This window comes from Dunckerocampus dactyliophorus, chromosome 6, assembly GCF_027744805.1.
Source record: "Dunckerocampus dactyliophorus isolate RoL2022-P2 chromosome 6, RoL_Ddac_1.1, whole genome shotgun sequence".
Lineage (NCBI taxonomy): Eukaryota > Metazoa > Chordata > Actinopteri > Syngnathiformes > Syngnathidae > Dunckerocampus > Dunckerocampus dactyliophorus.
The window spans coordinates 24,703,897-24,730,095 of record NC_072824.1 but is presented as its reverse complement, the minus strand read 5'-3'; the positions used below and the strand labels follow the sequence as shown (position 1 = coordinate 24,730,095).

Sequence of the window (26,199 nt, the reverse complement as noted above, 5' to 3'; positions counted from 1 at the left end):
TGTTTGTTGCCTTTTTAATGAATCACTTTTAAAACTCCAAATAAAGACACTCAAGGCAGCATTCAAAGGCTTTTATTGTCAATAAAGCAACAAAGAAAGAGTGGCCTACTGTGTATGTTGACTTGAAAGTTACGATCAAGCCTTTAAACGAAATAGTACAGTAATTAAATTTCATCGTTACATTGCGAGTGCAATTATGCTAGAAGTAAAAAATTCGAGGATCCCTGAAGGCATCAGAGTCGGTTCATCCCACCAGAGCTTTACGACAGCAAACACACACAAGATGGCAGCGTTGGAAGACGAGTTTGAAGATGCGCCTGACGTAGAGCCTTTAGAACCAACATTGAAGAATATCATCGAGCAGAAATCTTTAAAGTGGATATTTGTAGGCGGAAAAGGTGGTGTAGGTAAAACGACATGTAGGTAAGTAAAAGAATACGCTCATTAGCCCTTCAAGCTCCAGTCACAACAGCATACGTTGCTAGCTAGCATAGCGAGTTTCCAATCAGCATTCGGCGTTTCCTAACGTAGATCTTGACCATTAAATATTGTCATGTTACTTTCCATAATATAGCTATGTTGGAACATGTTACTCTACATTAAAATCCAAAAGTGTTTTTCTGTAATTGTCCCCAACTGCCTCTATGCGGGGCCGGTTAGCATGCTGTTAAGCTGGCCCAGCGTCAGCCCACTGACACATTACTTGTGTCCTGAACAGCTGCCTTGTCGCATAACATAAAGGTTTCTCTTCTGAGAGGCAACGTTTCCTGTTTATATTTTACGAACCAGCGTTTTACAACTAAATGTAGTCCCGCTTGCTAATATGTCATTTGCTTTAAAATGACGATGCCAATGGGTTAAACTGGACACTTCATTAGGTATACCAACACTGTTATGGGATCAAACGCAAAAGCTGTATTTACTAAAATTATACCTCCTATAATAATAATAATGCGCAAAAATGTGGTTATTTAACAATATTATTGTCTTGAAAATTTATTTGCATACGAAATTTATGTGTTTTATGCAAAAAATGTGTGCAATTTCCTCACTTGATGTGTGTTTGAGAATTCAGGTACACGATTTACTGCAGACCTCGAGAATGGCCGGTTTGCAAAACACGTTTTTCCATTATCCTGCGTTGCCTTATTATATGGATTAATATGTCTAAGGTTGCAGCTATTGATTATTTTAGTAATCGAGTTTTCTACTGAAAATTCCTTTCATTAATCAAATAATTGGATAAAGCATATTTTTCCTTGGTTAAAGAGTAATTATAAATGCCATAAAAAAGAAAATAACCAACTGGTTTCATTTTTTAGGTAATCAACTGTTTTATTTGTTAAATTCATTGTATATACGAACAAACTATTTTCTTTGGTCTGATGGCCTACATAATGGTGCTTTGACGATTAATTTATCCATCCCAGTCTGATTTACTGAAAAAGGAGAGAAATAGCTAATTGACATTACTAAGACAAAATTACATACAGTCATGCAAACTATTACACCACCCTTGTTTCTTCAATTTCTTGTTCATATTAATGCCTGATACAATTAAAGGTACCTTTGTTTGGACAAATATAACGATGACAACAAAAATTGCTCATACGAGTTAGATTTTTTTGCAAGAACTGAAGTGATCTTGGTTATTATCGAGAAAACAATGGAAGTTGCTAGATATCAGCTCTTAAATTAAACTCTTATGAGCTATATTTGTTATCATCGTTATATTTGTTCAAACAAATGTGCCTTTAGTTGTACCAGGCATTAAAATGGATCAATAAACTGAAGAAAAAAGGGTGTTCTAATATTTTTTTCCGTGATTGTATTACAGTATGTTGATGGCTGTGCATTTATAAACCCTCAATTTATACAGGCTGACTAAAAATAAGACAACTATTCCTTGTAAGATTTTGAGTTTTTGCAGTGTTCAAACTAAAATGAAAACAGCTACTCTAGTGGACCACATTAGTCTCAACCAAATGAGTGAGACACACAAACTTCCTTGTTCCATTACACTGTATTGTCTGCTACAAATGACTAGAGGCATGTACTGCGAAAGTGGCTCAACATACCTGGGTTTTGTGCTCATGATGCAGCTTAAAAAAAAAAAAACTCCATCCATCCATTTTGCATGCCGCTTATCCTCACTAGGGTCGCAGGCAAAACAAAACCTAAATGACCAAAACAGAGTTAAACGGTACCGCAACAGTGGTTATCAGCGTCTTTTGTCAAATTCAGTTCTCGGTTTTGTGCTGAGTGCACGTTCACATAAAAGGGTGAGTTTGATGTCGTCATAGTCTATTTCCATGCAAAAGTGGAGTGATCCCTGCTGGTGTGTTTTACACAAGAGGAGCAAGCAATTATTATAGAGAGTTCAAAACTTGCAAAAACTGATTATTACATGTTTAAATTTCAAAACATTGTGCAACTTTTAAATATTAACACTTACCCATTAAAAAAAACCCAAACAGGAATAACACCTGTTTTTTCCATCTTTTGAAATATGTCATGTTATGTTATGTCAATATGTTATGTTTTCATTTTTGACTGAAGTCAATTATAGTGTGTTTCACATGCTGTAACTCTTGGTGACCACTAGGTGACGTGTTTTGTGAGTTTTCCTTTGTGACAAGTTTTTTTCTATTTGATGTCTCATGGTGCTTTTTCCTCCAGCAAATATTGTTATATAAGAAGACCAACGGGCTAAGTACTCACGCAAGGACTGCCGTGACATATAAGTCTGCTAGCACTGACCCAAATATTTCATATTGCACTTTATTCCAGACGCTCGGCTCAAAAAGTGAGCAAATGTAGTGTATTCCCTCTGCTGAAAATCTATGTCTCTTATAGTGAATTTAATCAAAGAATACTTGCAGATCAGTGTGATCTCGAAGAAGCCGCTCGTGTCGTAGTGCTGCCCAGGTCCGTTGTTCCCAGGTTAGCCAACTCCGAATGAGTTACACAGTGAAACAGCGGCACTTTTATAGCCTATTTTAGGATGAAACTCTGGACACAACTTGGAGCTAAACCCAAGTTACCATGGTGATCTAGCCACGTTTAGAGAGCCACCTTTGTAGTACAGGCAAGCTTGGCTTTCGACTTAACAGAACTCGCTAACTCACTAAACTTGCTTTGAAGTACACCTCGCAACTACTGATTAGTGAGCTGTATCTTCTTAACTTTCAGCGCTGTCTTTTTGCACAGAAAAAATAAAGTAGTCACACAGTAGTCATAATTAAGAGAAACTAACCCTCCACACGGCTAACATAGTTTTAGTAAGGTACGTTATTGTTTATCTCGTTGATTTGCGCTATGTTAATTTTGCCTTGTCTTGGATGTTCTGCGTCATTGTGGGTGTCTTCGGAAATGCTGCAGCATATAAGATGTGCTGTTTGGATATGTAAGTGCCGTGTTAGAATGGATACACGTCACAGTGTTCAACTTGCTGTTTAGTCTGAAATGCTCCAACACTTTAGACATTTTCTGTCTTTTAAAAAAATGTTATTTTCCTTCTTTCGTCGTCATTGTCGTTCTCCCTGGTCTCTTCCATCTTCCCGCTCCTCCAAGAAAACATCTACTTCTTCCTCTGCGTGGGTGAAATAAGCACGTTGGTGACCTAAGCGCACGTGACGATGCAGAGAAAATTCCTCTATCATTTTTTGTAACTGAGGTACTCTAATTACTCGAGGAATCGTTTCACCCCTAATAACGTCTAATATCTTGTCCTATTTTGTTTTCCAGCTGTAGCTTGGCTGTCCAACTGGCTGCTGTAAGAGAGAGTGTCCTCATAATTTCTACTGATCCTGCCCATAACATCTCTGACGCTTTTGATCAGAAATTCTCAAAGGTGCCCACAAAGGTCAAGGGCTATGACAACCTCTTTGCTATGGTAAGTCTGCACTTTGTATGTGAAAATATGCAAGTAATATAAGATAGGAGGTGTTTAAAGATGTAAATTAGAGTGTCTTAAAAATGTACACGCTTTATTAAAAAATACATTTGCCTTGTCTTTTAAAGGACCTTTTCAGTCATATGACTTTTTTTTGCATTTTCCAAACACAAACCATCATTTAGCAAAATGAATGGCCTGAGGTGGGTGTTAACAAATGCTACATTGTGATATCATCAGTGTGTTTGTATTTGTGTGACTGTAGGAAATTGATCCTAGCTTGGGTGTGGCAGAGCTGCCTGATGAGTTCTTTGAGGAAGACAACATGCTCAGCATGGGCAAGAAGATGATGCAGGAGGCCATGAGTGCCTTCCCTGGCATCGATGAAGCAATGAGCTATGCAGAGGTCATGAGGTGAGACGGTCACATTAATTAGCTAAAGTCGTAAAGTCTTAAGTAATTTGCATCCAATATTCAAAACAGTTTTCTATCCTACTGTTGCTCATGTAGAATGTTGAGTCATGGAGGAAAAGGCTTCTTGAGACGTCATCTGTACTTCTGTGTAGAAGGTGTCGGACGTTTCGCTCCTCATCCGAAGAGCTTCGTCAGCAAACTAATAAGTGCTGGTAGCATAGGCCTTAAATACAGTAAGAGTGGGCGGAATTGGTGTGCCAACACCCTCCTCCTATTGGTTCGTTACACTAAGCCTGGGCGGAGCAGTGGTATAATCCTATCCTGTTATTCACACCTACGATAAAAGGGAAGTGTCGCTCCCTGAATTGGGTATGAACGACTCTGATACTGGCTTGTTAGCATCTATTGTTCTGGCTCGGCCCTGCCTTCACCTCATTTGCAAGACTAAGAGCTGTGGGTTTTGGTCTCAGTAACCTGCTGAACACAGGGTCCAAATTAAACCTCAAACCACCATTCCGATTCAATGATGGGTTCTGTTGTTTGACAAAAATAGCTTCCTTTACTCCTCTTTCAAACCATCTGTTTTCTTTGGCCAAAATCTTAACCTCGCTGTCCTGAAAAGAGTGATTGGTAGCTTTCAGGTGTAGATGTACTGCTGATTGAGGACCACTAGCATTGTCCCTGCGATGTTGATAAAGCCTTTTTTGGAGCATTTGCTTAGTTTCCCCAATGTAGTGCTCTTTGCATTCCTCATCTTTACAGTGGATGGAATAGACCACATTGCTCTGTTTCTGGTTTGGAGCCTTGTCTTTAGGATGCACCAATTTTTGTCTCAGGGTATTTACTGGTTTGAAATAGGTAGGACACTAAAGAAAACCAACTAGCCTTCTTAGACTGCAAGGTAATTATAGGAAAGGACAGACAGCTACTTACAGAGGTCTTTAGAAAGGCCACACACACTGACCAATACCTGCTTTTTGAATCAAACCATCCACTACAACATAAACTAGGGGTTATTAGGACCCTCCAACATAGAGCGGAACAAATACCAACTAGTGCTGAGGGAAAGAAAAAGGAGACACAACATGTCCAGAGAGCGCTCTCAACCTGTGGGTACCCACGGTGGGCTTTTAACAAATGTCAAAAGAAGAGAGTAGGGAAAGAAACCCAAAAGCCCACAGAAGCAAAAAGGAGAGGAGTGGTAGTCCCTTATGTAGCGGGGGTCTCCGAAAAACTCCAGAGGATCTTATGGCAACACAAAATTCCTACCTATTTCAAACCAGTAAATACCCTGAGACAAAAATTGGTGCATCCTAAAGACAAGGCTCCAAACCAGAAACAGAGCAATGTGGTCTATTCCATCCACTGTAAAGATGAGGAATGCAAAGAGCACTACATTGGGGAAACTAAGCAAATGCTCCAAAAAAGGCTTTATCAACATCGCAGGGACAATGCTAGTGGTCCTCAATCAGCAGTACATCTACACCTGAAAGCTACCAATCACTCTTTTCAGGACAGCGAGGTTAAGATTTTGGCCAAAGAAAACAGATGGTTTGAAAGAGGAGTAAAGGAAGCTATTTTTGTCAAACAGCAGAACCCATCATTGAATCGGAATGGTGGTTTGAGGTTTAATTTGGACCCTGTGTTCAGCAGGTTACTGAGACCAAAACCCACAGCTCTTAGTCTTGCAAATGAGGTGAAGGCAGGGCCGAGCCAGAACAATAGATGCTAACAAGCCAGTATCAGAGTCGTTCATACCCAATTCAGGGAGCGACACTTCCCTTTTATCGTAGGTGTGAATAACAGGATAGGATTATACCACTGCTCCGCCCAGGCTTAGTGTAACGAACCAATAGGAGGAGGGTGTTGGCACACCAATTCCGCCCACTCTTACTGTATTTAAGGCCTATGCTACCAGCACTTATTAGTTTGCTGACGAAGCTCTTCGGATGAGGAGCGAAACGTCCGACACCTTCTACACAGAAGTACAGATGACGTCTCAAGAAGCCTTTTCCTCGATGGACAACTCCTGTACGACTGAGAGCCTACACAGACGCAATGTTGTGTCATGGTTTTGATGGCATTGGCATATGGTAGCATTTTTTCAAATAATTTCCAGAGAAAAGTGTCCCAAATTATTATTGCTCCTTTCAACACGGCTGTATCGTGTTACTTTTATTATGTTTATTCAATTATCAAATGACATGCTGTCTCGCTCGGAAGGGACATTGTTAAACTGTTACGTAGTTGACACCTCTCCCCACACCTGCCCAAAATTGATTTTCGATTAATAGTGTCTTGAAGCAGTCGAGGCCAAATGGGGTGCACAATGTGGCTGCAAGCAGCAGAGGCGCTGTTGATTCTGACTCAGTTAGGTTGCGGTCTGAAGAAGACTAACATTACACCAGCTACGGAAAGATGGGCCACATCCACACTGTGGCAACTCCAGGCAGCATTATTCTGTTCAATATGCACTGAAACAGGAGTTTAGAACAGAAGTCGACAAAATGTTCTTTCAACTCTTTAAAAAAAGTAATAGCCAAAAAAATAAATCACTATACTTTGCTTCTCCCCTGAAACTCAGGTTAGTGAAAGGAATGAACTTCTCAGTGGTTGTCTTTGACACTGCTCCTACTGGCCACACGCTGCGCCTGCTTAACTTTCCCACCATTGTGGAACGAGGCCTGGGCAGACTCATGCAGATCAAGAACCAGATCAGTCCATTCATCTCCCAGGTGAAGACAGCACTCATTTGGTTGAAGATGGTCCCACACAATGTGTCTGTGATGTCATCTCTTTGATATTTCCTCTGTTGTTCATAGATGTGCAACATGCTCGGCCTGGGTGACATGAATGCAGACCAGCTGGCATCCAAGCTGGAGGAGACTCTGCCAGTCATCCGTTCAGTTAGTGAGCAGTTCAAAGATCCTGTAAGTCACATGACAAGGTGATAATGAAGAACGCTAGTCATAAGACTACAACATTTCATTTGAAAATACAGCCATCCGTCTATTGTGGTTAATTGGTTCCAGACCCAAATGCAATAAATGAATTGCCATGAAGTAGGATTCAGTATTAATAAACTGAATATTTTTGTGGTTAAGAGCATAGAAATCATTTTTATTACTGTCTCATTATGTTTTTTTTTTTACCATTATTAGAGCCCTGTAGACCTGAAATGACACTATAGTCACTGTTACGCTCCTATTATTTTTTTTGCATACACAGCATTGTACAATATTAATGTGCAGGCTATGGGATCACTGCAGGGAGCCGAGCACAGTGTGAAATCTCAACACTTGATGAAATAACATCAGTGAAGCATAAAGACATTTCTTAACTGTGATATATGTATGCTGTACATTGTACCTGTATTATCACATATTTACCAATTATAACTGGCTTAGTGTGAAAGAGATGTTTTTATGTTTTTTCTGGGGGGAAAAATGCCTATTTTGAAGGACTAAAATATTTAACATTTATTTAACCAAAAATCTGTAAATTTACGAGGCCATGCATGCCGAATCGTGAATGTGCGGGGATCCACTGTACCATATGCACACTCCCATTTAATTGTCTATTCTGCCTCCAACAGGAGCAGACCACCTTTATCTGTGTGTGTATTGCTGAGTTCCTGTCCCTGTATGAGACAGAGAGGCTGATCCAGGAACTGGCAAAGTGCCGCATCGATACACACAACATCATTGTCAATCAGCTTGTTTTCCCAGACGCCGAGAGGCCATGTAAAATGTGCGAGGCACGACACAAAATTCAGTCCAAGTATTTGGATCAGGTAAGTGTTTTTGTTTTCAGTGTGCTCATTGTTGTGTAGGTACACATACATAATCAATAGGGCTCATTGATTTCCCTCACATGATTAATAAAGTATCCATACCTATCTGGGTTAAAATGTCTGCTTTTAATGCAGTGTTCATTGTCTGTCAGAGGTGTGTTATTTTTATTTGAAAACAAACACTGCAAAAGCACATTGCTGTGCAGTTCTACATGACTGCAAACTACAATAGTGATGGACATATGGCAGTGAGTCAGTACTGAGCATTATTTTTTTTTGCATTGGACCTCACTAGAGTAGAAATTTGAAAAAGCTGCTAACTTAAAAAAACAGTAGAAATAGTAAGTGTGTGTGTGTGTGTGTGTTTCCATCAGATGGAGGATCTTTATGAAGATTTCCACATAGTTAAATTGCCGCTGCTACCCCATGAAGTTCGAGGTGCAGACAAGGTCAACACTTTCTCTAAGCAGCTTCTGGAACCCTACAAACCACCAAACAAGTAATTCTCTTCCATGCGGGACCACAGCTACACCACTCCCTGAGCCCAAAGACCACGCCGCCCAACAGGCATCTCACCCCCAGTAATACTAAACCCATTGTGCAAACCAGATCGTGTGAGGCAGACACGCTTGAGTTTGGTGCTGCCTTGCTGTCCTCTCACATTCAACGCTCCTTCCGCCATAGCAATTGTACGATTTCACTTTAAAATATTTAACTAACTTTCCTAACTCCTTTCCTCCAACTTGAGCATCGTCCTCAGTTTCCAGTAACGGTGCTTCTTATTCTACAAACGGCTTTTAAATTGTCCTGGTTTGGTATTTGTCTTATTCTAACTCCCATTTCTGGCAGCCCAGATCACTGCAGTGTCATTGTGTCAGTACAAAATTTGTCAGCCTTTAAAAAAAAATAAACTCACCTGTCATTTTTTTACATATTTCCCTCCGTCAAAACAGTCCACATTACAGGGACGAGCAGGACAGAGCAGTTAAGATTTTATTTCCGGTTGATCACAAAATTTAATGAAAATGTCCAGTGTTCAGACAAGTTTGCCTTATTTGATGATGACACCCTCTCTCAGTGCCACTATCAATGTCACCACAATGCAACCTGAAATATTTAAAATGTCACTGTACGTTATGATTTTAATATCATATTTACAAATTTGATGGCGTTTTCTATCATATGTGATCCTTGGTGAACACAGGGTGTTACGCTATCAAGAATTACACACTGAACTTAATGATCTATATATGATCCAAAAGGCTAAAGGGAGTCGGTATTTTTCATAAGGTCTGCTGGGCTTACACCGCGAGGCTCCATCTCTTAACTGTTGAATATTTTGTCTTGCTGAGCTCATTCTGAGAACATAAAGGTACATACACGTCCAGCTTCATGAAGTAAGTGCATTGTTATGAATTGTACGCAGATTATCTGATGATGGGTACTGATCAGTCAATCTAAAGTGAACCCTTTTGTCAGTGAATGTTTGAGTGAAAATTCTGTTTTCTATGAACATCCTTTTAAATGATGCTGCAAATGTTAATTAAATAAACCTACTTCAACTTGAGAGGCTTTTGTGTTCTTTTAATTTGATGTGCCAAATAGTGCCCACCTCAACTTTGTGGCTGTGCAGAAGTATACACATACACACACACCAACCAGGAAGCCAATGGATTGACTTGGACAAAACGTGGAGCTGCAGTTGACCTTTCACATTTAGATTCTGCAGCAAAACGTCACTGTGGGGATGCAGAAATTAAAATGGGTACGTGGTGAGTGAGTGGACTGTGCTATTACACTTGCATATAGAAAATATCAATACTTGAAATGAGCACTTTTAGCAACAGTTATGGGGTGGGACAGTCCTGTAAAATGAAACTTTTCTTCTATGCATTATACAGGATCATGAAGAACCTATAACAGCAAAATGTTTGTTTTACTCAACACAAAAAAAGTTTGTCATGGTCGAATACTTTCCTCCAGTCCAGTTCTTTAGTTGCGCTCTGTCGCTTGTGCTCCATCAGCCTGGCGGACTCTGCCGGTCGGGGGCCGCGTTAACGAGCTGCTCCTCCTTGTTTTGGGGATTTACCCCGGGGCGCAATGACCACTGGTCGCAGCGAGGAGGCTACGAAGATTACTGCTATGTCGATGTCAGGGTTATGTGCTCTTGAGCCAAAAACACCACTGGAGAGCACACAGCGACTGAGAGAGAGGACTTTGACTACATGTGAACATTTGTCCTGTGGACCAATTACGCACCGAAATGAGACAGTTGGGCCTCTAAATTACAAGAGGTAAGATGATATTTCCATTTAAATATCGGTTTAAGTAAAATGGATTCGTTATATGAGGAATTCAAGCGAACCGACGCAGTTTCTGGTAATCTGTTTGGCAAGCTACCGTGTTTGTAATTTAAGTGATGCTCAAAATTTATGAGTGAGGATGGGCGATACTATAAATGCTGGTATCGACTGATACCAAATAAATACGGGTCCAAAGAAATACCGAATCTTTTTCCTTGAACTTTTTTTCAAGTTCATTGAATTATTTTGTGACTTGTCGATCATGATCAACACATCAAGACGCAGGAGATTTTAGGCAAACAAAAATATTTTCGTCAACACACTTATTTGTGAACAATTTAAGTAAAACTAACAATATATTTAAAAACAGTTCTTGTCTATTGCCTTTCCATTACATAAAAAACTCAATTTATCGTTAAATCTTTTGGATTTTTGTCCCCAAAGCTTCATGTGCCCAAGGACCTTTCCCCTGACTTTGTAAACAATAGAGTACATATACTGGATACAACAATATATGACCAACACAGCAAAAAACACGGAAAATAAACATGAAAACAGAAATATTGATGTAATCGCATTGGTATTGATCTGATAATGATACCTTACCTGTCAAACCACCCTTTTCCCTGGGAAACTACAGTATTTTGCCACCCGCTGAATCAGTTTCCCGCTGTATTTTAACTTTGCTTTCATCAAAAAATAAAAAAACTGATAACGCTTTACAATAAGGTAGACAAAATTACAGTAGTTAATGAGGAACGAACCCACCTAATTCTAACCACTACTCATTAGTTACTCATTAGTTCTTCATTAGTTCCTCAGTAACTACCCTACATTCATGTGCCTTAGTTCCTCAGTAACTACTGTACTCATTAGTTCCTCAGGAACTAGTCTAAATCTATGTGCCTTAGTCATTAGTTCCTCATTAGTTCCTCATTAATTCCCTTATTAGTTCTTCATTAGTTCCTCAGTAACTACCCTACATTTATGTGCCTTAGTTCTTCAATAACTACTGTACTCATTAGTTCCTCAGGAACTAGTCTAAATCTATGTGCCTTAGTCATTAGTTCCTCATTAGTTCCTCATTAATTCCTCATTAGTTCTTCATTAGTTCCTCAGGAACTTGTCTAAATCTATGTGTCTTAGTTCTTCAATAACTACTGTACTCATTAGTTCCTCAGGAACTAGTCTAAATCTGTGTGCCTTAGTCATTAGTTCCTCATTAGTTCCTCATTAATTCCTCATTAGTTCTTCATTAGTTCCTCAGTAACTACCCTACATTTATGTGCCTTAGTTCTTCAATAACTACTGTACTCATTAGTTCCTGAGGAACTAGTCTAAATCTATGTGCCTTAGTCATTAGTTCCTCATTAGTTCCTCATTAGATCCTCAGTAACTACGCTACATTTATGTGCCTTAGTTCCTCAGTAATTACTGTACTCATTAGTTCCTCAGGAACTAGTCTAAATCTATGTGCCTTAGTCATTAGTTCCTCATTATTTCCTCATTAGTTCCTCAGTAACTACCCTACATTTATGTGCCTTAGTTCTTCAATAACTACTGTACTCATTAGTTCCTCAGGAACTAGTCTAAATCTATGTGCCTTAGTCATTAGTTCCTCATTAGTTCTTCATTAGTTCCTTGGCAATTACTGTATTTTTGTGTACCTTATTGTAAAGTGTGACCTAAAAATCTTCTCTAGTACTGCGGTCGCCAATGGTGACTGTATCCACACTCGAGTACCAGCAATCTGTGAGGACAATGGTGCGGCCCATTGGCAGTGGTCAGTTGGGCCTTTCCAAGGTTTAACAAGGTTTCTTAATTCTTCTTCTTAAAATGATGATGAAGACGTTCATTTCGGTATCCTTTCAGTGGCCTCTCTCCCTCCCTTTGCTTCAGGTATTAGTGAGGTGATTCCAAACTATACAGTTTATTGTGAGGCTGGGCACTGACTGTCACCAATGACCGTCACCTACACGGCCAGGGTGGCAAATGCTCGCTTCTGTGGCTTTTCCAAGTTGCTTTTGGTGTGGAAAGGAAGTATCTACAAGGTGTTGTACAAGGAGTTCCTGGCTTTCTTTGCCATGTACACGGCCATTAGCATCACATACAGGTAACAACAACTCAAGGTGCCCATCACGTCTTCTACTTTCATTTCCAATCAGTCATTTTGTCCTTGTCCTTTTAGATTCTTCCTACCTGATGATCAGAAGAGGTATTTTGAGAAGCTGGCAATTTATTGCAACCACTATGCCAGTCTCATCCCGATGTCCTTTGTACTAGGTAAGCACCCTGGCAAATTTGGAGCCAAGGACAAGAGTCAGAATTAGAGTCGCTTTGAGTTTGGGACCACTAAAAATGACTAAACATATACAGTGGATTTATACAGTGGATTTAAAGAATTTACGGCTTTTTGGTTAAAAAAAATCATATTGAAGAGTGATGATAGAGGGTTAAGGAGCTGAATCTAATCGAATAATTACAACAGTCACTCTTATTGCAAATGTTGATTCCAAAATTGGAGGAAAACATCAACATCAAGCTACCAGGGGCATTAGAAGGGAGAGGGGAAAACGCATTTTTATGGGCGTCTCATTTGCCGGTGTCCCGGAATGTAACCCCCACAAAAAGCGGGGATCTACTGTATCCCTATTTTTGTATGCTTGTCTAATTTCTAACTCTTATATATATATTACAATATTCATTACATGTTTATGATACTTTAACGGTAAATTGTACCAAACATTTGTGTTAAATCACAATTTTTAGCATTGATTTCATTTTCCATCAAGGTGAGCCTGCCCGTGAAACCCACGGTACCCTGCTAATTATAGTGCAGTACTTTTAGTTAGAAAATCCAACCAAATTATTGTGTGAGGCAAAATCTGCCCCTGGGGGCGCATGGTGAGGGGTCGAGGGAGTGTGAGAGGCACGGGGGACGATGCTCATAAAATTTCTTCAAGGTTGGCAGGTCCGTTAGTGTCTTTATTCATGCTTGTGTTATGCTAGTGCCAGCAACTCATACAGTGGTTTGTACAAATAAATAGCAGTGATGCCCAACCACTGTGCTGTGGCACACTAGTGTGCCGTGGAATGTGATCCAATTTCACTTAATTGGTTCAAAAAATATGATTTATTTACTGCAAATAATGCATCTTTGTTCATGTATCCATGCCAGCAATGCATAGTGACAGGCACAACAATGAAATGTGTATCCACCTAGTGTGTAATGTCCCCGTGTATAATGTCCCCTTCTCCATCTCCGTGGGCAGGTTTCTATGTGACCCTAGTGGTGAACCGCTGGTGGAACCAGTACACCAGCATCCCTCTACCCGATCAGCTCATGTGTGTCCTCTCGGGGGGCCTCCAGGGCAGTGACGAGCGGGGCCGCCTGCTCAGACGCACCATGATGCGCTACGCCAGTCTGTCGGCCCTGCTCATCCTCAGATCTGTCAGCACGGCCGTCTTCAAGCGCTTCCCCACCATGGACCACGTGGTGGAGGCAGGTGAGAGTGCAGATGCGCCGCTTTATCACTTTTAAAGAACTTGGCTTTACGTTCATCATTATTACTGAAAGAAACCTCAACTTACTGTGGTGTGCTGATCCACTGCAACGCTTGTGTGAGACAGAGCGCATCACAAGGACAGGCACATCTTGAAATGTACGGCTGATAAAGTTATCGGCCCTGTGACGAGTCGGTGGAGCTGTATACTCTTCTCTAGTCGTTTTCTAAATGACGCATCTTGCAGTTCTGTTGAAATAAAAGTTTAGTTTTAAGAGAATTCTATTGAAAGTACGCTACAACAGTAATGAATTCCTCATGGGATGGGCCTCAGCGTCTATCATCCTCATGGATCTAAGTCTGTTATTGTTATGCTTCCCACTTTTTTGGGGACAGCCTCTTTCTGCCCCAGTGCACAAGGCAAGGGTCATAAAGGCTTGCTTGGACGAGTTTGGTGTGTAAGAACTTGAGAGGCCAGACCTCAATCTCATCAAACATCAAACACATTTGGGATGGTGGTCAAGGCCTTGTGTCGGGTTCGCAGTCAATCACCTGTTGTGCTCGCGGTTAAAAACTGCAGGATTCATGACCAGAGAGGAGCGCAAGAAGTTCGAAGGCCTCCATTCTCCCTATAACAAATACTGGATCCCTTGTGTGTGGTTCACCAACCTGGCTGCTGTGGCTCGCTGTGAGGGCCGCATCAAAGACGACCATACGCTGAAATTGCTACTGGAGGTGTGCCATCACACACACACACACACACGGTGAGGGTTAATGTTGTGATGTAACCTCAAACAGCATTGCTCTTGTTTTGAAACAGGAACTGAATGTGTTCAGGGGAAAATGCAGCATGCTGTTTCACTACGACATGATCAGCGTTCCCCTGGTCTACACTCAGGTAAGCTAAAGCTGTCACTTTGTATATTACATGCCAAATAGTCCTTAATTATCCCTAAAGTGGTGAGAGCAGAGGAGGAGTTATCGTGGGGTAGGTCTTTAGCTCCTCGAAAACAAAAAAAATCTTACGATTGCGGCCTCACTCCAGTTTAAATACACAATTCTTACGCCTTACAAAACACTTCCTGGCTGCCATCTTCTAAAAAAAGTGACAAATGGCAGTGGATGAGTACCACACTCGACAAGTGGTCATATCACACATCAGAAAAGTTCACAGAAAATAGGAACGACACGGCTTGAAGAACAACAAAAAAATTTACTTAGCAACCTAATTTCTTGGATTAACATTCACAGTGGGGACGAATGAAGTTGGCGTAAGAGCATGACCTGATATAAATCATGCGGCATTCCGGTTGTTGTGTGATATGTAAGAAACTGCTGACACGACACAAGTTGCACTTTACTTTCTGGGGATCATCTTTAACCTTTCCAAAATACTTCCACACTTTGGATGATTTTTTTTAGCCGCCCTTATGACATAGTAAGTCCGTCGTGGCTGAAGGTCGTCCCTCAGCTCACCTCAGCTCCTTTGGATTGTGCAACTGCAGCAGGTGATTTTATGAATGCGTAGTAAGTAAAGGTTTTCTGTCTAAAGTTCAACACACGTGTCATTTTCAATTCTTTATTGACATAAATCAGGTTGTTGTTGTATGTGTGCATACAAAATGCATGCTCAGCACCAGCAGTGGGCACCCCCATGCAGTCTGAATGGTACAATCTCGATCACGTGACATTTTCATACGATTTTGCTCCGAGGTTGACGGTTGAATGAGACTCCTTTCCTTCGAATTAAATCGTCAAATATTCTAGAACAACCCTACTTACTACTGAACGTAATTGGACAAAAGTAACCTTCCCTTTCCCTTACCTGTCCTAAAGGTGGTGACTTTGGCCGTGTACAGTTTTTTCCTGGTGTGTCTAATTGGTCGTCAGTTCCTGGATCCCGATCAAGGTTATCCAGGACACGACCTTGACCTCTATGTGCCAATCTTCACCTTACTGCAATTCTTCTTTTACGCTGGGTGGCTCAAGGTCGGTTGGTGCTTGATCTAAATGCCTAAAGAAGTACCTTACTCGGGTGATTCATATTTGATTTGGCTTTTTTTTTTCTCCAAAAGGTTGCAGAGCAGCTGATCAACCCTTTTGGAGAAGATGACGATGACTTTGAAACAAATTGGTTGATCGACAGAAACTTCCAGGTTTATTTTGGCATTTCATTGCTTCCTCAGAGTGCTGTTTTTGCAATTTACACTACAACAGTGAGACACTTCATTAGGTCACACCTGGCAACATTTACGTTTGAACAAGGGAAATTCTGGGCTGGGTGGTATCGTTTTAAAAACTGGCGACTGTGGTGCACCCGTGTTGTTTCACTGGTGATGCTTCTTGGACAGGTATGCATTAGGCGGTGTCCAAAGTGCGGGGGATTTATGGCCCGCAGCTGTTGTTTTATTGGCCACATTCTAAAAATACATCCATCCATCCATTTTCTATACCGCTTCTCCTCATTAGGGTCATGGGGGCATGCTGGAGCCTATCCTAGCTGACCTCAGGCGACGGGTGGGGTACACCCTGGACTGGTCGCCAGCCAATCGCAGGCACATATAGACAAACAACCATTCACACTCACATTCATACCTATGGACAATTTAGTCACCAATTAACCTAACATGCATGTTTTTGGGATGTGGGAGGAAACCGGAGTACCCGGAGAAAACCCACACACGCACGGGGAGAACATGCAAACTCCACACAGAGATGCCCAATGGAGAATCGATGAGGTCTTCCCGATCTCCAGACTGTTACTGTGTTGGCCAACGTGCTAACCACTAGACCACCGTGCGGGTTCTAAAAATACAATTAAAGAAAATTTAAAAAACAACAGCAGAAATGGAAAAAAAGAGCAGTAAATTTGATTTAAATAAAGACAAAATATTAGGAGAAAAAAGTCATAATATAGCATGAAGTTGAAATATGAAAATATGTCATGTTAAAAAAGTCGTAATATTCTGAAAAACAAACAAAATAAAGAATCAAGTTGCTATTTAAAAATAAAATACGTTGGGTAAAAGTTATATATCACAGCAATAAAGTTGTTATTAATGATATTAATATATGATTATGTCAATATTATCACAATAAAGACATAATAAGAGAAAAAAAATGAACAAGAAGAAATTTGAAATATTTGTTTAAAAAAAAGAGCAAAAAAGTGGAACATAAGGAGAAAAAGTTCAAAGGCTGTTTTTTTTCTTCAAATATAAAAAACATCTCTGCATTTGTACATACGTATGTACATGGGCTTTAAAAAATGAAAAGTGGCTCCCGTATCCTGCACACCTGCACCTCCACTGCACCGGCTAGTTTTAAAACATATATATTTATATTTTATGTAGTTAATATGGCATACATGTCAAACCTCCCATTTTCCTCCTGAAGTTTTCAAATGTTGCCTTGAACTTTCATGAAAAAATAGCCTCTCTCTCTCTACCAGAGTAGCACAACCTCCGGTCCGCTGTGCAAGACTTGGGTGACGTCAATGGAACACATACTGTCGCTCGGTAAAATCAGGTCCTCAGAATAAAATCAGTAAAATAAGAGAGTTGCACCACAGGGGTAGCATCAACGCCAGGATGATTCAAGTAGAACAGACGATGCTGGGATGACAGTCAGCTGTCAAGATGATGCGGGTGTCTCTGATGATGAAAGCGTTGAGTTTGCGATTTACGTTGTTACAGATATATGTGTGTGTGTTTGTGTGTGTGCGCGCGCGTCTGCGTTCGCTTCACTCTGCAGGTGTCCATGATGGCGGTGGACGAGATGTACGGAGATCTGCCCATGATGGAACGGGACCGCTACTGGAATGACTCGAACCCCAGACCCCCCTACACAGCTGCAACTCTCTTTGTCCTTCGCAAGCCCTCCTTTCAGGGCTCTACTTTTGACATGGCGTGAGTGTCATTGACTTCATACTCAAAATTGTTACATTTCGGTGTGAATTAACTCACCTTGTGGGAAAATCTCCATGGAAAAAAAGTATTGCGACGTCATGGCTTTGTCACGCACGGGATGTGAAAATGTGAACATCCACTCTTGAATTTTTGGAGTGTGTCTGTTTTGTACGACGGAGAATTTATTAGGACCACATTGAAAAAAACTAAATCGCAGATTTCGAGAATAAAGTCGGAAATTTGCAAGAATAAAGTAGGAAATTTCCGAGAAAAGTGTCGTAAATTTATGAGAAAAAAAGTCGTGTCACAGGGAAAATAGAGCGTAGCTCTTCAGGAAGGAAGGAAAGTTTCCCTCTTGCTTCAGGCAAGCTTTTATTTATAACGCGGCAGCAAAACGGAGCAGTTGAGCACAAACAGATTAGCATGTCTAACCTTACTCACTTCCGCCTTCCTTACCCCGCCCCGTCCACATGCCCAAAGCCAAAGGTCACATTGGTCCCCCCTTTTCATAGCTGTCTCAGGCAATGCCTGTAACATAAAGTTACAAGCTCATTCTTGTAAATTTACGACTTTATTCTCATAATACATTTTTTCAAGAATATCTCAAAATCTCAGATTATTGTCGTACTCCATCATAACAGGCATTGCCGGAGACAACTATAAAAATGTGACGTTTGGCCTTGGGCAGAAGTAATATAACAACTTTTTTTCTCGTAAATTAGGACTTTTTTCTCGTAAATTTGTGACTCTTGTTGTAAATTTACAACTTTATTCTCGGAAAATTACAACTTTATTCTCGGAAATTTACAACTTTATTCTCGGAAAATTACAACTTTATTCTCGGAAAATTACAACTTTATTCTCAAAATCTCTGATTTTTGTATTGTATTTGTATATGTACTTTATTTATCCCACAGCGCTGAAATTCACTTGTTACAGCAGCAAGCAAGATACGCAAGTAAAGAGTACAGTGTAAAGAATGCATCGTGACTACAACGTGGTTCAGGTGGTGCAGGTGTTGTAGAGCCTGACCTGATACTCCGTCGTAATTTATATACTGTTTCAAAGCTGCATGCTGAAAAATCAAAGGACGTGGGGCGGGGGGCACTTTGAAATGTTCCGGGCAAACCAGCGTATGACGAAAATCTGCGATTAATTGAGACGCTGATGAAAATGTCTATTTTTTTGCACACAGCTCGCCAAAGGCTTCTTCTAGCTTGACGTTGCCATTTTCCTCCGATGATGGATCAACATTTGCAATAAGAGTTACTGTTGTCATTATTAGATTCAGCTCCAGATCCCTCCCTCACGTACTTATCAAACACATTTTAAACCTGGCCGTATAAAACGTATAGGTACTCTCCGCTAATGAATGATAATGTGAGATGACAGATGAACACATGGAATCTGAGTGACGGTGTAGACGTTGTACAGCATATCAGTTTCACTTTTGCTTCTCACAGCAACAATGGTGCATTCGAGGACCCCCAAACAAAGTGCAAAATCTCACCGTTGGACAAAAAAAACATGATCAATGAAGGATAAAGACATAAACACGTCAAAATTGTGGACTTTTGTTTAACGGTGGCACATGTATGCTGTGCATTTTATCTGTTTTTTCACGTATTCATAAGTGATTATCGACTTACGGCGAATGAGATGATTTCCTAAAATCATCAATCGTATGTGCTGAATTGCGAATGCGGGGGATCCACTTTACATATTTAAAAACAAAACCTTTTCTTACTATTAGGTATTACTAGCAAAAATTCTGTTTTTTCTCCATACTTTGTGCTTTTTTGCTGTGTTTTCTGTTTTTGCTGTTTTTTTGGTTTAATTTTTTTTCTACAATGTGCAGTCGGGCAATATAAAAACAAACTACCACCGATGTAGAAGAACATTTGTCAGGTCGACACTGGTGTTGGACCTGGGAGAGGGGGTCTGCTGGCTCACAATATAAAATCTGAGGTTATTCCACCCCAAATTCCTCCAAGCTGTGTGCACTGCATGGCCCAGCTTTGCTGGAGTAAAACTATTCCCTCAAATAGTCCAAAATGTGCGGGTAACTTGAAGGAACAAGTCATAACTAAGGCGTCAGGCTTGAAAGGAATGTTCCATTCCTCTTGTCCCATATTGTGATGTAAGAACGATTATCAAGTCCCGATAGGGAACGACCAAACACCAACATCAGCGGTTATCAGAGAACTGACAGAAGTGACTGTGCTTTCTGACAGGATTCCCAAAGAGGAGATGCACTTCCAGCCCCTGGAGGAGATAGCGGAGAACATAGAGGAGTCAGTCAGCCGTCACCCCAACATGGCTCTCTTCAACCGTCTCCTTAATGCGGCCCCCTCGCCCAGCGGCCTCATGGGCGGAGCTCTGCGACGCACCTCGGCCCAGCTGCAGCAGCTCCACCACTCCCCCAGCATTGACCAGTGCATCAGTGACGATGACGACAGTGAGAGTTGTAAGATAGGTAAAGGGGGGTCTTTGCCGTCTGGATTGGGGCAAGACACCCAGAGCACTATTTGCAGTTTCAGGGAGGAGAAGAGCGCCAGAGTGCCTCTGCTGGACATTCAGTTTGATGGGCCAGCAGCGGACACCATCAGCCAGAGGGATCAGAGCACGAGGAAGTACGGACAAGGGGTGGAAAATGGCCACACAAGGGAGGAAGAAGAGAAGACGGACATCCAGCCTCCTTCTCCTCCTTCACCTCCTTCTAGAGAAACTCCACCAGCCTCCGCTATTCCCATCACCCCACAACACCTCTCTGCTTTCCTATTTAACCCCTCTTCCTCTCATCTGGAGCACTGCAGCTCCCAGCCCATCATCAACCACCACAGACTTGTGCCCACCACTGCCAAACCTTCTTTGGGTCAGCACAAAAACTTCCTCACTGTGCCATCTTTTGAGCCCCAGCGCTTCCGAAGTGTCAGCATGGGATCAGAGCTGACTGGGACTTAGGTGCGCAACACTTACACATCGTAGGACATTTGCTACTATAATGCTGCATTCAATGCACCTGAAATTAATCATATAAATACAGTGCATAATTCTGCAATCACAGCCCCTGAAATTTGTCGATTTTTGGTTACAAAATAGTTGTTTTTCTGTCAAAATAGACCGCCTTTTCTGCAGAAATCATATCCCAGTCACCATAAGTTGGTAATAACTTATAAACATGTGATAATGCAGGTAAAATGTACAGCAACCACTGTTAGAAAACCCCACAATTTGGACACGTTTATGTCTTCATGCTTCACTGATAATGTTTTTCAGTCAAGCATTGAGATTTCGCACATTGCTCGGCGGTCCTTGAACACACCATCTTTGCTTTTGAGCCGCAAAAGTGAAACAATCCGGCCTCAAAACGTGCAGTGAGGTGAACACTAATGGATATGATTAGAAGTTGTTAAAGTGGACAAAATGAGTTTCCTCCTTAGGGTGGCTGGGCTTTCCCCGAGAGATAAGGTGAGAAGCACTGTCCTCCGGGAGAAACTCCGAGTAGAATCGCTGCTCCTTCGCATTGAGAGGAGCCAGATGAGGTGGCTTGGGCATCTTGTCAGCATGCCTCCCAGAGGCCTCCCTGGGGAGGTGTTCAGGACATGTCCGACTGGTTGAAGGCATCGGGGAAGACCCAGGACACGTTGGAGAGACTTATGTTTCTCAACTGGCCTGGGAACGCCTCGGGATACGCTGGGAGGAGCTGGATGAAGTCTGGGCTTCCGCCAGCGACCCGACCTCGGATAAGCGGTTGAAGATGGATGGATGGATGGATGGATGGATGGATGGATATAAGTTGCTAATGGAATTACAATAGCTGAGCAGTGTGTCTCAAAGAAGCGCCTTCTTCCACAGCTATCTGGGACAACCCAGGGGCCTGGAGAGCCTGGGGAGCCTCGTACTACCGCTAGCCTCTAGCCTAGTGAGGTGGAGGCAGTCCTACAAAAGACGTAAGTGCAGTTGTCGTGCTAGCGCGTGACTCCGAGTCATCTGTTCTATCAACCATCATTATCATTCATTAGTGGTGAGTACTTTTACATTTAAAAATGTCAAATGTGTTTCATGATTGTGTGAGGCTTAAACCTGGATTGTGCATTTAGCGTTTAGCTTGTTAGGTTCCATTGCTAGTGAACAATGGTAATTGAAGAGAGACGAGGAGGGTTCTGGAGCTGAATTTGGCTAGCCCGGAGAGTTTGGAGCGAGCCGTGTGTTAAAAATACACATCATCAATTACTTGCGGCTTTTGCTGGTAGTCGTGGAACGTAACTCCCACAAAAAGCCGGGATTTACAGTACTGTACTACTTTTCCTTTTGCACTTTTGGGCCAGTTGTTATCGTACAGAAACCATTCAAAAATATCCTCCTCTGACTTCTGGACATGAACACAGCTTGGATGCATGAAGATTAAAATGTCAGTTGAATATCTGCAAGTGTTTGCACTAAGGCTGAGTTCACTGTGCCATCTAATTATTATTCTTTTTTACTTTAGAATAGACTTAATCACTTTAAAGCAACATTTAGTTTTTACCATTGTGTCACAGTTTGTTTCTTCTAGTTGCACTACAGGAACTACAACATGAAAAGGTGAACGTGAGAAAGCTAAACATGTCAAAGAACTACCTCTGGACAATATATGACTTTAATGGGTTGCTTTGTTTTTGTTTACCGTGGATCTTAGAACACGCATACTTTCCCAGAGTTAAAACGAATTAATCAGTGACGCATATCAAGTTACGATAACAAAATCACCTTGTGTTGGTGGCATACCCATTTTCATAACAAGAAATAAATCTGAGATGCACAATCAATTTTCTAGACTCTGTCTTTTATTCATAGAATATGATACACAAAAGTACACTGCAGTGTAACCCAGTGGTGTCCAAAGTGCGTCTTGCGGCTCGTTTTTTGTTGGCCCACAGCGCATTTCTTTTAGAAAAATAACACACATAACCACGATGAAGAACACTGGAAAGAAAACAAAACGTTATGAGGCAAAACAACACACAAAAACGAAAAACCATTGACCTTGATTTCGATATGCATGCTGTATAAACACAAAAGTGAAGAATATCAAAATTAAAATCCAAATTTTGGGCACCCTCGGTAAAACCCAAGCAGCAGGCAATGGAGTAAATTGCCAGCAGAGGGCGATAGAAGCAAGCCAGTGAAATGAGGCACGCTGCAAACTAAATAAATACCTAAAAATCACACCATGTTTTGAGTCCAGTTTCTATCTGGGCTGCAACACCCTCCTTCTACGTGATGACTGCCTCTGTTTGGACAGGAAGGACTGCACCGGGCCTGGAGGTCTGAGGTCTTCGTACACAGTCTGCTGCCGTAGAGCAAAGGACTGCATGGAGCAATATGGGTAACTATTAGTTCCAGTATGATGTACTGGTGATCTAGGTTACCGTACACAAATGCTAGTACAATGCTAGTCAACTTGTAATTCAACCACATGAAGAACTTCGATCTTCGACCTGTTTGTGAGAAGTCACTATCTTTGCATGAAGCTATGCTTAGCTACTATGCTGCCAAGTCTGTTTGGGGAACTGCTTGGGTGAGTTTGGTGTGGAGAAACTTGCATGGAAACCTAAATTAGATAGTCCAACATCAGCGACTTCTGACCTCATACATGTTTTCTGGATGAATGGACAAAAATTCCTCTGTGACAAAAAATTGAAATAGATTTGCTCGCTGTGGTTGGAATTTTTGCATATTTTTTTTGCCTAAATTAAGCATTTTCAAGCATAAAAATGGCTAAACAAACTAAAATACAATATAAGGCATTCGGAAGATGCATTCAAAAATGTGATGCTGTGTGGTATTCTACACTCACTAGGTGTCATTAATGTTCCTGTAATATTGCGTGAGGCACACAAGCATCAGACTTGATTGCAGGAACAACAGGCTTTTATTGCGGGTTTGAATTATCACAAAAGGCACAATAACAATAACATAATAATCCTCATAATTTATAATAATAACATGGGCCATTGTTGCGGCCATAATCCACTCCACGTCTGAACCCCAGACGACACTTCCTGTCCTCCATGGGTCAGGAACACATTTATTGCAACACACACAAGCACGATTCTTATTTATGTCTTAAATGGCTTATTTTCTCTGATAATGTCTACTACATTGGGTAACTATAGGGGTGTGATTTCATGTCTACCGGCCTCTAATAATGTTTAAAAACACGTATTTAGAAGGTCGTAAACAGGTTTTCTATGGTCTAACTACAAAAATATTTGATTTATAAGTAAGGAATTCTGCTTCACAAAAATGCACTTATCTGGAACCAATTAACCGCGATAAATGAGGGATTACTGTATGCTTTTTTTTTTTTTTTAAATGTAGTGATTTCTACAAAAACAAAAATAATCAGACATGATGACTGCTTTCTTGTACCCACCATGTTCTCCCAGGCTTTGAGAAGAAGTTCCTCCTCCTGCTCCCGGCGGAACTTTGAATTCTCTCCCCGACGATGCTGTCGCAAGAAGAAATTCATCAGTGTTTCTCTCGAAAGCCACACAGCTCGGAGAAGCAGCAGAGGCTGTAGACACAAACCCACCTCTGCCATCCTGGTATCACATTGACTGGCCTTCTTCTCACTCGTCATGATCACCGAGCTCTGCACAAACCAAGCTGATACACTTGAAACCATCTCAAAAATAAAGTTGTTACACGTCGGCCTCGTTGTGCAGCTGTTGTTTTTTTTTTTTCCACAGTAGAGGCTGCAGGTTTGTTGTGTGGAAGAAAGAACAAAATGTGGAGTCAAGCGTTCTGGTTTGTCTCTGCCTGCACAAAGATGTTATCCTGCTGACTCGGGCATTTTCACTGTTGGTTGGTCCGTCAGTCATTGGCCTGTGGATTAGTGGCTATAAACACCAAACACAATGCAATTAGCACTGCTGGAATGATGAATGATAAAGTGGTGAAGTAGCCTTCATTCAATGGACTAACAATGTTGTGTTCTTTAGTAGTTTTTTAAAAAACAATATTAGCGTGGAATGCAAACACGGTGCATTTCTGCCACCTACCTTTAACGGTGTACAATTCGGTGTGGATCAAGTCGTGCAGCCTTGGCAGATACCAATTTTCTGATGTGAATGGAAAGAATGAAAATGTTTGATAGTACAGTTCATTGGGCAACAAAGACACCCAACTCACGAGATGAGACGATGCGCGAGATCGGGTCCACGAGAACGAGGCGAGACGAGATTTTAATATTCATTTTAAGAACAGTACAATGAAAAGCTACGACTGGACAAACAAACTTTATTTAACCTAGTGACAAAACAATGCAGGTGCGTTTTGAAATGCTTATTGTCCCACATATTGACGCTCAAAGATATTAATGTCAACATTTTTTTAGCTCAAATAAACCACGATAATATTATTATTATTATTTATATATAATATTATTTATATATAATATTATTTAACATGATAATATTAAATAATAATAAGACATAATAATAATAATAATACAGCTAACTGTTTTTTTCTTATCTACATCTTTCTCTATTTACGTCAGGGCTGTTCAGCCTTTGATATTTATACTTAAAAAAACAATTTATAATTAAAAAAAACAATGCTATACACATATTTAAAGACAAATCTTTGTGTTTTTATGAATTATTAGTGTCAACATTTGAGATTTTTCTAGCTACGTTATGCCTTTCGCTCGATTTTTCCACTTTTGCTGGGTTTTTGTTTATTTTACTTCTGCAATGAGCCACGTTCCACAGATGGCCCCTGCGCCACACTTGGGACACCCATGCGTGTTTTGCCAGTAATGCGAGGTCTTGGCAAACAATGAAGGATTGTGTCCCAGCTCTACCTTTTTGGTCCTGCTGGTCAGGAGCTGGGTTGCATTGTGGAGGGGTTTTTACAGCTTTCAAATGTGCATTGCCGTACGAAGATGGAGCTCATTCCCGCTCACCTGCACGGCGGATACACATTTGCTGATTGCTTGTATTTAATTACCGAATAAATGCATGACGCAAGAAACACTTAGTATACATGCAAATCTTTACTGGCTAAATATAGCGACCATGCTGCTAAATTGTCAACACAGACTTTTTCTATGTACGAGGTGTGTTCTGAAGCGAAATCGGTCATTGAACTGGCTGGCGCTCAGCCAAATGCAATGAGCATCAATAGAACCGCTCGGTGATTAAGGGTGCAGACAAGTCCGAATATCTAAGTGGGTTGATCTGACAAATTTGAAGTAAAATTGATCGAATATATAATGACTACAGCTTCTGCTTGGGCATCAACATGCAGCAAGCAGCTGTTCACATCAGATGGAAAAAACAACCACACGTCACGCGTTGACGCTGGGAACACAGAGGTAGGTTGGATTGCAAGT

General features: G+C 41.1%; 3 protein-coding genes across 5 annotated transcripts; 2 read left to right on the top strand and 1 right to left on the bottom strand.

Moving 5' to 3' along the window:
- Positions 1–261: 261 nt before the first annotated feature.
- On the top strand, positions 262–9,669 carry get3 (guided entry of tail-anchored proteins factor 3, ATPase). The gene is made up of 7 exons (XM_054780302.1): positions 262–423; positions 3,748–3,895; positions 4,161–4,309; positions 6,894–7,044; positions 7,132–7,239; positions 7,905–8,102; positions 8,477–9,669. Exons 1-7 carry the CDS (start codon positions 284–286, stop codon positions 8,603–8,605), a joined length of 1,023 nt encoding a protein of 340 aa, XP_054636277.1. The 5' UTR covers positions 262–283; the 3' UTR covers positions 8,606–9,669.
- A 568-nt stretch (positions 9,670–10,237) lies between these two features.
- Positions 10,238–24,510, top strand: best2 (bestrophin 2). Of its 2 annotated transcripts, none has more exons than XM_054779080.1 (13): positions 10,238–10,396; positions 12,108–12,218; positions 12,305–12,518; positions 12,594–12,688; positions 13,678–13,911; positions 14,489–14,643; positions 14,729–14,806; positions 15,745–15,897; positions 15,984–16,064; positions 17,662–17,816; positions 20,051–21,769; positions 23,104–23,187; positions 24,251–24,510. In XM_054779080.1, exons 3-11 carry the CDS (start codon positions 12,367–12,369, stop codon positions 20,778–20,780), a joined length of 1,833 nt encoding a protein of 610 aa, XP_054635055.1. In that variant the 5' UTR covers positions 10,238–10,396; positions 12,108–12,218; positions 12,305–12,366; the 3' UTR covers positions 20,781–21,769; positions 23,104–23,187; positions 24,251–24,510. The 2 variants fall into 2 exon arrangements, with proteins under 2 accessions (XP_054635055.1, XP_054635056.1); XM_054779081.1 differs by having other exon boundaries at positions 20,051–21,843.
- Positions 22,635–24,900, bottom strand: LOC129182676 (protein Hook homolog 2-like). Of its 2 annotated transcripts, XM_054779082.1 has the most exons (4): positions 24,866–24,900; positions 24,397–24,703; positions 24,238–24,312; positions 22,635–23,169 (listed from the first exon to the last, which is right to left on the bottom strand). In XM_054779082.1, the coding sequence occupies exons 2-4, from the start codon at positions 24,487–24,489 to the stop codon at positions 23,050–23,052; spliced, it is 288 nt and encodes a 95-aa protein (XP_054635057.1). In that variant the 5' UTR covers positions 24,490–24,703; positions 24,866–24,900; the 3' UTR covers positions 22,635–23,049. The 2 variants fall into 2 exon arrangements, with proteins under 2 accessions (XP_054635057.1, XP_054635058.1); XM_054779083.1 differs by having other exon boundaries at positions 24,397–24,879.
- Positions 24,901–26,199: the final 1,299 nt, after the last annotated feature.